This window comes from Clytia hemisphaerica, unplaced genomic scaffold, assembly GCF_902728285.1.
Source record: "Clytia hemisphaerica strain Z4C2 unplaced genomic scaffold, Clytia hemisphaerica genome assembly, whole genome shotgun sequence".
In the NCBI taxonomy this organism is placed as follows: domain Eukaryota; kingdom Metazoa; phylum Cnidaria; class Hydrozoa; order Leptothecata; family Clytiidae; genus Clytia; species Clytia hemisphaerica.
The window spans coordinates 337,209-348,765 of record NW_027103596.1 but is presented as its reverse complement, the minus strand read 5'-3'; the positions used below and the strand labels follow the sequence as shown (position 1 = coordinate 348,765).

The window sequence follows — 11,557 nt, the reverse complement described above, 5'->3', positions numbered from 1 at the left end:
CCAGTAATCTGAAAATAACCATAGCCCTACGAGAAAGTTCTAAAATTATAGAAAATTCATTAAAATTTTATAACTTTCTAAAAGAAAGCTTTGCTATACAGCTATAACGAATGTATAGGAATTTTAAAGCAAAACACAATCAAAGATTTATAATTTATGAAATATTATTTGAATATTCACAAAAAATGTAGTAGCTCTTCTTCTTTATCTTAGCCTGCTAGTTTTTCTATGTCCGTGGAAAGGAGATTTCTTTTTTCTAGTTTTCAGTATCGTTGTTCTCTTTTAGTGACAAAAAGTGCCCAAATGTTATCAAACATTGCTTAAAAGAATTTCTCGTGAAATTGTGTTATGTTTAAATTAAAGCTGATGTAAAAACTCTTTAATTCGTTTGTCTTATATTTTCATGGAGGTTTAAAGTTAAGCTGATCTATTTTTGAGGCTAGTTTATGAACCATAATAGGATTTTTTTATGAAAATTGTGCTAAAATTATCTTAAGAACTTTTGAAATTGAACGCAAATATGGTTTGTATCTTAAGCTTGGAATTTAAAAAGATGTATTCAGACTAGTCTGTTTATTATAAATGTTTATGGACTTTATTTCTTAGCTTCCAAATGGGAATGGATAGGTAAAAACAACAATAACATAGATTCCCATGATGGCGGACTTTAATTTCAAAATTATAGTAGTTGGTTCAAGTGGAGTTGGTAAGACAGCAGTTGTACAACGATACGTCCGTAAATCATTCAAAGAAAATGACCAATCAACAATAGGGATCGACATTGGTATAAAATTACTGCAGATTGATGACTATAAAATTCAGGTATGTCACTTAAAAGCATCGTTTATTAGTATTTGACGCCACTGTTCCACAGGGATCTTTCAGTAATGTGTGTAGAAAGGGAATAAAAAGACCAATATTCTAAACAAAGAAAGATATGGCACCCCCTTCTCACAGAAGTTGGCAAAAGTATCGTCCCCAATGGAACATTATACTGTAATTTTTTTCTGCTGAAAATACTCAGATAGGCAAATCCTCACTGCAAAATAATGTGCTATTTTTCCCATTCCAACTCAATTTTCTGGCTAGAAAACAATGGAATTCAAGTCCCCAGCCATAAAAGCCATGTATGGGAATATTAATTCCCATCGAATTTTGGCCTGTTATTTTTATCGTCACTGGCTGATAATTTCCCACCGGGTCTGTGAGAAGCGGGTGTGATATGAACATTTTCATCACTTTTGATTTTTTAGCCTGGGCGATATTTGGACGTTTTATGATCTTGTGTGGTGGGGGCACAGGAGTTGTCGGTTGTCCCCCAATATAGCATTTTTTTAATAAATGGAAAATATTCAAGGTATCCAATATAAGGCTATATATAAGGCAAGGCCTTTAGAGGGTCTTTTATAAAATGTGAAAAATACTGTACTGTTTTCCTAAGCACATGCCTGGTGATGGGCACTTACCTCAGATGTCAATTTCTTCTTTTTTTTTCACGCATTAGTTAAAGATATGGGACAGTGCTGGATCAGAACGATTCAAGAGCTTGACAACAAGTTATTACAGAAATGCTGACGCTGCAATTTTAATGTACGGTATCAATAATCCTCAATCTTTACACGAGCTTCACACGTGGTCAACTGAAGTAACACATCATGCTGAAATTTTGAAAATATTAGTTGGTAACAAAAATGATTTGGACGTTGAAGAACGAAAAATATTCGAAGAGACGGCAGTCAATTTTGCATTAATGGAAAATATTGATTTAGCCGTAGAGTGCTCTGCAAAAATTGACGATAATGTCGATTATATATTCCATACTATTGCTAAAAAACTGCTCCATAAAGAGTTGGCGCTCAACTCAACCAACAGTAAACGGAATATCAAAAAAGGATTGAATAATGATTTAGTTAAGTACCAAGGAACTTCAGATTCAATGGATAATTTGTTTTTAACACCAAAGGAGATTGCTTCTTTGAATAAGCGAAACAACGAGAGTTGCCAACTGGACCAAATTAGACCAAGGAAAAATCTTTTTCAAAGGATCTGCTCTATTTTATGATATTGTTTTTGTATATCAAGAAAATTGAGAAAAAGTGAAATCATTAAGATTTCTTCAAATCAAAAAAATGATACAAATGATACAACAAGCTTAAAATCAGAACTTCAATAATGTCATTTTTAGTTACCGTTATAAACTACTTTGATTGATAAACCTTACAGCCTGAGTAAAGTTTATTTTACTGACTCAAATGTGTCTGCAAGTCCATTCCTAATTAATTGTTGGATGGAAATTTGTGGAGTATTCAGGATATAGGAAATCTACCTTCTGTCTGATTCAATTTAAAAAAAAAATTTGAATTTTTGAGACCCAAACAATCTCATGTTTTTGATGTTCCTGATAATCAGAAACAAGTACTATAATATTCCCACATTGGGAAAAACATATAATTCTGATCCCCAAGGGGAAATACACTTTTATTGGAAAACCCCTGATGAATTTTTCAGCTGTAAACAATACGTGACAAAAGAGCAGAAAATGTAAACCCATTGAACCAAAATGTTCCATTCGCGTTAGGACAGAACGGGTCTCCTAAATTTTGCCGAAAAAACCTATCTGGGTCACTGAGACAGGCATGTTTATTTTAACATACCTTTCGTTTTCAATTGAAGCCAAATAATAGTATTTGCCCCCGCAGGAGCGTAGCGACGAGGAGGCACTCATAGTTTCACGCATAGATATTGGACTGGAATCTCGAAATTTTGTTGCGTTTGTTTTGTCGCCCAAGCATCCCCGTAGTTAGTCTCTTCCGTAAATGTCCGTTTTTTTCCGGGACGGTAGTATACATATTTTCATATTCATTATACGTTATATGCTATTACCATTATTACATATTACAATTTTAGTTTTGATTTAGGTTTGAAAAGCTGAACCGAGTGTTATCGACCGCCGGAGGCGGTTTCTTTCATAGTGGTACGCTAATCTCGTTTTGCCTTGGCTCATTACTTTGTCTGCCATTTACTTTCTGTTTTTTTAACTAGATTACCCAGGTGTTTCTCTTTTTTTTCCCTGAATGTCTTTTATTCGGAATTGAATAATCGAGACATGAAAAATGACTATATTGTAATCTGTTTTCAATGAATAATCTAAAATGTACTTTAGATGACATGTAGGCGTTAATAATGTGCGCGCGCTCTTTCGCGAGCGTGATGCGTGATGGAAGGCGGTCGTTTCAGTGTGGTTTAGATCCACACTGTGACCTAGTAAATGCAAATCATAACAGTGTATGATATAACACGAATTACAATATTACTTGTGCAAATCAAAACAAACAAAATGGCAGACTGGTTATGATGATGATGAGCTGATTCATTGACTGGAAAAAGTGTTTTGTATGTCAAATTTTGTTTCTTGTCTTTGAAACTGATAGTCAGAAGTTCACTTCAGCAATGATTTCAATTCTTTTTCCGGAATCTTTAAAGAAATTTGCTCAAGTTTTCAATATATTTTTGTTCAAACTCTAATTTATCTTTGTCTTTTATTTTATTAATAACTACCTTTATGAGGATTTTTCATATGCGAGTTGCGAGTTACGAGTTACGAGTTACGAGTTGCATTTAAAACCACGAGTTGCGAGTTACTTTTTACGAGTTACGAGTTACAAGTTGCAATTTAACAAAATAAAATCGCGAGTTGCGAGTTACGAGTTGCATTTTAACACACAAAATTCGCGAGTTGCAAATTAAAAGTGCGAGTTGCAAATTAAAAGTGCGAGTTGCAAATCAAAAGTGCGAGTTGCAAATCGAAAAGTCAGTAAGGGTGAATGAATAACATTTCTATTGATAAAAGAAAAGATATTTCGTAAATGGTTAAATGGTTATTGCTGCTCACTATTATACATAAAAAAGAGCAAACATTTGGTGGATCAAGAAAAAAATGTACACAAAGTATGTATTTACATTGCATGAGTGTAAAGTACTGTAGAGTAAAGTGCGCCCGGGAGGGGATAATAGGTATTGAGGATATGTCACGGCTAGTACGAAACGCAGGTTCAGGTTACAGGTTTCAGGGTCAGGGTTCAGGTTTCAGGGTTCAGAGTTCAGGTTAAAATTGTCTACAATACAGACTTGCCTTTTTCAAATTACTGACCTCTTTACTTCTCTTTTCTCTTCACTCTCTTTGTGTGGGGGGGAATCAAACAAAAAAGCGAGGGCTGAATGGAATGCATTCACACCTGACCTTTCACATCTTTATTTGATAAAATTGTTTCGCTTGAGTAATAAAAGCTATGTTGTTACGAACGACGATGAAATTTTTCTGTGCGTCCTCTCTCCAAACTTTGATTTTTGTTAAGATGAGAAAAAAAAAAAAATTTCTTTGCATAAACATCAATGTGCTAAAAATGTGCCCAAAAAAAGTTTGAGAAATGCAAGTCTCCACTGTTTTAAGCAAACAAAAATAATTATAAATACAATAGCAGAACAATTTTCTATTCTTTCAATGCTCTTTTATTGCTTTTCAAAATGTGACGAATATGTGTTATAATACTGTAGTTTATTGTAGCTAGTTTGTGTAGCAACCCAGCAGCTGGCACACAATGTTATTTCAACATTGTTTTAACGTCCAAGTACACGCTTTTTTTTATAAGAATGGTGTAAATCTATTTCATCATGGATATTCTTAACTTTTTGGGAAAATCATCCTAAAATATTCTTACAGCATTCTTAGGTTAGGGTCCTAATTCAGACTAGATGTAACATTTAGTACATACGTCTTAAAATTCCATTATGGTGATATTCTTACCATATTCTAAATTTTTTGGCCATTTTCATCATGGACATTCTTATAAAGTGTATTCTTATAAAATAAAGCGTGTAATGCTTACATTACGGTTAAAATAAGAGGCGCTTTCTCGCTTAATTTTCCATCGTTCTCGTAAAAGTTCGTTCTCTCTTTGTTTCAATTCCGGAAATGTTTAACTATACTATTAAGTAACCATGGTGATATGAATAAAGGAGAGCTAAGGTGTGTAGCTTTGATTTGGACTTGTTTATATTTTGTTCTTGTATTCTTTTTTTTTCATACTATATTCAAGTTTAGCTGGGTTTTCCATACCTTCCTTTGGGTTTAGTTTTAAGCTTTTTTTGCTGTTATTATTTAAGATAACAGCCTCAGACTTGTTTTTAATTTGCAATTCGCACTTTTAATTTGCAACTCGCACTTTTAAGTTGCAACTCGCACTTTTAATTTGCAACTCGCACTTTTAATTTGCAACTCGCACTTTTAATTTGCAACTCGCGAATTTTGTGTGTTAAAATGCAACTCGTAACTCGCAACTCGCGATTTTATTTTGTTAAATTGCAACTCGTAACTCGTAACTCGTAAAAAGTAACTCGCAACTCGTGGTTTTAAATGCAACTCGTAACTCGTAACTCGTAACTCGCAACTCGCATCTTATCATATCACACCTTTATTGTTTATAGAGCTTCTCGAGCTTTAAATACCATCATATGGTCGTAACTCGAGAAAGTCCTTCTTAACTTAGTAAAACAAGATACCGGCAAAGTACAAAAAAGTTGAATGTATGCATATGTAAAGTTGAATCCAAAAGTGGTTGAATGAATGTTGTGAATGTCAATCAATGTAAACAAACTTTTTCTTTTGGTCTTCAAAATAGATTTACCTCACTTGCACTACATGCACACATTCAACTTTTTCATGCAGTTGTGATAGCCTAAATAACTTACGCTCCAGTGGTTTGGTGAAATAGCTCCAATTCTGGCTTTCCAAGTTAGGATGGACCTTCCCGAAGGCATTTAACACTGGTTAGACTAGGTACACAGACAGTCATACAGAAACACCATAAAGTGAAAGTATATATAGCTATAAACTCAAAAAGTCTAGCTTCCTGAAGTCACGTCTCTTCATTGTATGCGCTGCTTGGAGAAAAGATTGCATCATGAAAAAGTACTATGCACTTGAAAAAAATTTAGGCGTATTTCAACTTTTCTCGACTGTACGTCTGAATGGACCACAATGGCATTCCTTTATTTTTCTTTTGACCAATAAAATAGAAGATTTTGTTTGAGAATAAGTGCAATCACAGCGTACCCAAGTGGAGGCCGGGCCTTAACTAGGATTGGTTTCTATTTCACCCTATTTAAGATGGCGCAGAACTCTTTGATAAATTTCATACACAGTATCCTTCTTGACTATTGTTTATCAGGCAAAGTTGCAATAGAGAATTGTTGAAATATAGCAGCCAATGAAAAAAACAAGCATTTCTGATTGGTTACCTTGTTGATTTATTCACCACTATATATTTTGCCTACAATCTAAGATGTCTGTGGCATTATCAGAAAAGGTCTATTTAGTGAATAATAATCACGATATATATTGTTGTAAGAAAGAAACTAAGGAGAAAAAACAAACAGGAGATGTGAAAACCTGTAAGCTAATGATACCATAATTTTTGAAATATATTTTTGAGAAGCTTTTCCAGCTTTTCCTTAAATTTTATTAAATTATCAAGCTGCGAATTCTTCAAGTATTTTGTTAATGGAATATAATTTTTTTTCAAGCAAATGCCTCAATCAATCAACCAATCAATCAATAAATAAATCAATCATTTATTCTTGGCTATTTTTTAATGTTTTATTCTTTAAAGCATTAAAAAGCTTTATAAGTGCATGACATGATCTTTATGTGGGGGCATTTAGTGAAAGCTATGACTAGTATTAAATGTATTTGAAAGATGTGGAACGCAGTTTGGAATTTGAAAACAAATGGTGAATGAAGTTCTATGTATTTCAGCAATGCAGATGCTTATACACCAGTACAATTTTTTGAAAAGAATATCATTCTTCTAGAAAAACATCTGTCGGCAAGGCTTCCAATTTCAGAATGCGTTTTTTCATGCCAATGTTGAGTATTAGACATGGGCTTTATAGGAGGGCGAAGCCAGCGAGATTCTGGAAATCTAAAATCGCTAAAATCAAAATGCTGCAGAGAAAGGCTTCAGACACGTACGGCTATTATTATATGAATATCCATATATACTGAACAGTGGTCTTGGTCTGAATTAGCAATGTCATCAATACTCTATTGATGCAAGCAAGGATTTATTATACACTGGATATACAAGTACCTGATTTTTGCCGATTTTTCATGTTCTAACTATGTCCACAGTAATGATATTATTGTTCACTCTCCTTCCCCATTAAATTATTTTTGGAAGCATTTTTATTGCATTTCTTATCGAAAATCACTCATCCAATTCCCATAAGAGACTTAAAACTTTCCTGTGAGAGTCAGATTCTTCTACTTAATTGCTAATTATAAGTCGTTATGACGTTTCAAGCTGTGAGAAAGATGCAAAAGACGTGTTGTGTATAAAAAATTGAATGTTGACACCGGAAATTTTCAAACTTCAACTTCAAATAAACCATCTTGCCACCACGTGCCTCCAAAAGATTTTCATACCACAGTGGAGCCAAGACACTCAAATCTTATGTGAGTTAATTTCAGCTCTTCTGGGAACAGTTTTGGAAATATATTTCCAATTAAAAATCTCGTGTCACTATAAGCATTTTGGCTGGATTTTTTGTCTAATGATGATTTTCTCACACCAGATTTCACAAATGTATCCAGCTTGATATGCTAGCCTTACTTTCAAACTTTTTCTCTCCAAATGTACACAAAAAGAAAGAGCCAGAGAACTTTTTTTAAATAAGACTGATAAATATTTTTAAATCAGACACCTTCGAGCCGCCATGACAGTTGTCCTTTAAGGACAAAGCTAGAACATTGATTGTTTTCTGAGACAATGGAAATACAATACTTCGCTCTCCACAGTTTTATGAGTCGTTTATCCAGTGTATAATAAATCTTTGATGCAAGAATCAGAAGTACAATTGGTAGAGCATCGGTTTTCGAATTCAATGGCTGGTGGTTCACCATGGACCAATTTGAATGAAATATTTGAATAAAATCTTTAGAAATATTTCTCGTACAAATTGAAATGAAGTCTTAGTCTAATTTAAAAATAGTCTTCCATAACCTGAGAAAAAGGAGAGGCACTTCTGATTTTTTTTAATATGCCACAAATGACGGGTCACTCAAAATTCAATGTGGAGGAATACGTAAGTTTTCTCTAGCCTATTGTTCTACAAAAGTTATGAATACTTGGTCGTCAGAGGTTGATATTTTCTTTGAAAACTCGGCCTCTGATACTCAGTGTAGATCGAACGGGGTTGGTGTATGGTGATTTTCGCGAAGGGTTGCTTTGTTTAAGGTCAACTGTGAGTTAAAGGCATCACATTCACATCGCACAACTCAATTGTCGCACTCTGAACTCTCTTAACTCACGAAAAGAGATAGTCGTCCACCTTGAGAAATTCAACATTCCAATATGCTCTATCCAAGAACATCGCTTCCTCCATAATGCAAACGACCCTGAGATAATTGCTCAACCATTGAATCGTTACACACTATTCACTGCTTCCGCCTGGAAAGCAGCAAACAATGCAACTATTGGCGGAGTAGGAATCATCATCCGAACAGATCTTCTACCAATTCTGTCGTCAGTTCGAAAGATTTCAAATCCTATTATCATCGCTGATTTCAGAGGTAACCCAAAATCCAGCATAATATCTTGCTACTCTTCACATAGCGGTTACGATGAAAAAGATATCGAAAGATTCTACACTGAAATGCGCAACCTAGTTCTTACAATACCAAGTCATTCATTCCTCGCAATATGTGGAGATTTCAACGCCCGTATAACCGGCAACTTTTCATACCATAGCATCTGCAACCAGAATGGTGATCATCTCCAAGAGTTCATTGCAGAATTCAACTTATTCTCCACAAACACATCTTTCAAAAAACGAACAAGCTCCCTTTGGACTTGGAAATCTCCCACCGGAGACCTTAGCCAAATTGACTACATACTCTGCCGAAAGAAATGGAGAAACACTATCCATGATTCTCAAGCACACTCTTCTTCTGATCCCATCGGTTCTGACCACCGCATCGTCGTGACCAAGTGCAAGCTAAGCCTCCGTGCCCCAAAGACTAACCGTCAAAAGGCACTAAACTGGAAAGAGTTAGCTGATCCAACTACAGCAAACTCGATAAACGAGAATCTATCAGTAAACTGGCAAAACTGTACGGACAAATCGTATAAATCCTTTACTGTCCAATGTATCAACACGGCAAAAACAGTCCTACCTAAAAAAGAAAGAAATGTATCCATAGAACCTGAAAGTGTCGCCAAAGCTCGCAAGGAAGTGTTAAACGCACCACTGGAGGACGTATCGTCAAAACAACAACACCTCAAGGCAACACATTACCAAGAAGAGGAAACAAGGATCAACATCATCCTAGACGAATTTGACAAGTCCAAATCGACAAACAGCTCAAAAAACGCCTGGAAACTTGTTAAGGAACTCTCGGGAAAGAAAAAGCCCTCTACTTGTTTCATTTCAGGAGACGATAGACTAAAAACTTGGAAAGACCACTTCCAGAAACTTCTTAACAACGTTACCACTGATGAAAACGAACTTTTTGATCCTCAACAAATTTTTGAACTCAACGAAAACATCTTTACCGGAGACTTTACTATGACGGAAATTGAATCAGCCATCAAACAAATGAAAAACAACAAGGCACCCGGTCTCGATAGTCTTCCACTCGAACTGTGGAAGCTCCCTAAATGTAAAGAAATTCTTCTTACCTTCTGCAATGCAACTCTATATGGCGCTCGACCTCCTGAGTGGGGATTGTCTGCTATCGTACCTGTTCCGAAGAAGGGTGATTTAACTAAAACCGATAACTATCGCGGAATCAGTCTCAGTCAAGTCTCGGCTAAAATCTATAATCGCTTGATTCTAAATAGACTGCGTCCTGAAATTGATAAAGTACTTCGACCAAACCAAAATGGGTTTCGTAGCCCTCGATCGACATCATCCCAGATCCTTGCCCTCAGACGAATAATTGAAGAGATGAAAAATCACAAAATGGAAGGGGTTATCACATTCATCGACTTCCGTAAGGCTTTCGACAGCATCGACCGAAAACGTATGTTCAAAATCCTGCATGCATACGGAATTCCACCGAAGATAGTTGATGCCATCAGAATAATATACGAAAACAACTCTGCGACAGTTCTTACTCAGGAAGGTGAAACTGAGTTCTTTGAAATCGAAACAGGGGTATTACAAGGCGATCCACTTGCACCTTTCTTATTTATCATCGTTCTGGACTACGCACTAAGAAAGGCCATAAAGAGTTCTGATGGATTGACTTTGTTTAGACGAAGAAGCCGCCGTCACCCTTCAATTCATCTTGCCGACTTAGACTTCGCAGACGATATTGCCCTAATTGACGAAAGCATCAAAGAGGCAGAGCGTGTTCTCCACAAAGTTGAATTAGCAACACAATCTATTGGCTTGTTTTTGAATATACAAAAAAACAAATACTTGCATATCAACTCAACAAGCAACCAAAGCTTCAAAACCATTGATGGATCAGAACTTGAAAAGGTCCAAGACTTCAAATACCTCGGCTCGTACTCCGAAACATCTACTGAAGTCAATACGAGAATGGCACAAGCTTGGTCTGCTCTCAACAGGCTTGATACATGCTGGAAGTCGAAAATCTCTGCTAAAACGAAACTAAAGATCTTTGATGCGACAATCATGTCGATCATTTTATATGCATGTGAATCCTGGTCCCTCAATAAATCTCTCGAGAGAAAAATTGACCGGACCTACACAAGGATGCTGAGAAGGGTGAAAAACATCAATCCCCAATCACATACCACCAACAGAGTTTTTTACGGAGGGCGACCTCCAATCAGCAAAGTCATTCAAATCCACCGTCTCCGCCTAGCTGGCCATATCATACGTGGTAACGAACCTGCAACAAAACTTTTGTTCTGGGAACCTGAAAAGTCTAGACGAAGAGGTCGACCAACCAAAACGATTAAATCACTGATACATGAAGACACTGGGTTGGAAGAGAGGGAACTTATACGGCTGATGCACGACAGAGATAGATGGAGGGAACACATCATGTCACCCCAAGTGGATGCCTAAAGTAAAGTAAGTAAGTGAGTCTCGGGTCACCGTTTTTCTTGGGTGTGAAGATCTTATAGGCGCATCAAGGAGCAATGGCTAAGTGTAGGGCGTCAGTGCTCAAACCAAGGGTTCGTGGTTCGAATCCCCTCTCGTTCCAATGTTGCATTCAGTTTATATATAGCCAAGCTGGCTGGCCGTGGGTCCGTGAAAACAATCGAAAGACTGTCTAAAAGTCTACTGGGCTATACATGTAGAATATCGACTCTTATCTAAGTCCTACATACAGATTGTTTTGTGTCTTTTCGAAACCAAGTAGATTTTTGGACAGTTCAATACTGATATTCAATACTGACTTTGATATGTACATTTGGTAGCGATCAGGTTGTTGGGGACTAAAAGATTGTTATTTTTACTCCATATGAGGTGGGTCGGGCTTGATTGGCGTTATCTTCCCCTCGTTGTGTAAGGGGTTAGA

The 11,557-nt window shown here is 36.2% G+C and overlaps 1 protein-coding gene across 1 annotated transcript; it reads left to right on the top strand.

Annotated features, from left to right (window-relative positions):
* Window positions 1–657: 657 nt before the first annotated feature.
* On the top strand, window positions 658–11,100 carry LOC136801821 (uncharacterized). The gene is made up of 3 exons (XM_067058488.1): window positions 658–822; window positions 1,505–1,997; window positions 8,375–11,100. Exons 1-3 carry the CDS (start codon window positions 658–660, stop codon window positions 11,098–11,100), a joined length of 3,384 nt encoding a protein of 1,127 aa, XP_066914589.1.
* Window positions 11,101–11,557: the final 457 nt, after the last annotated feature.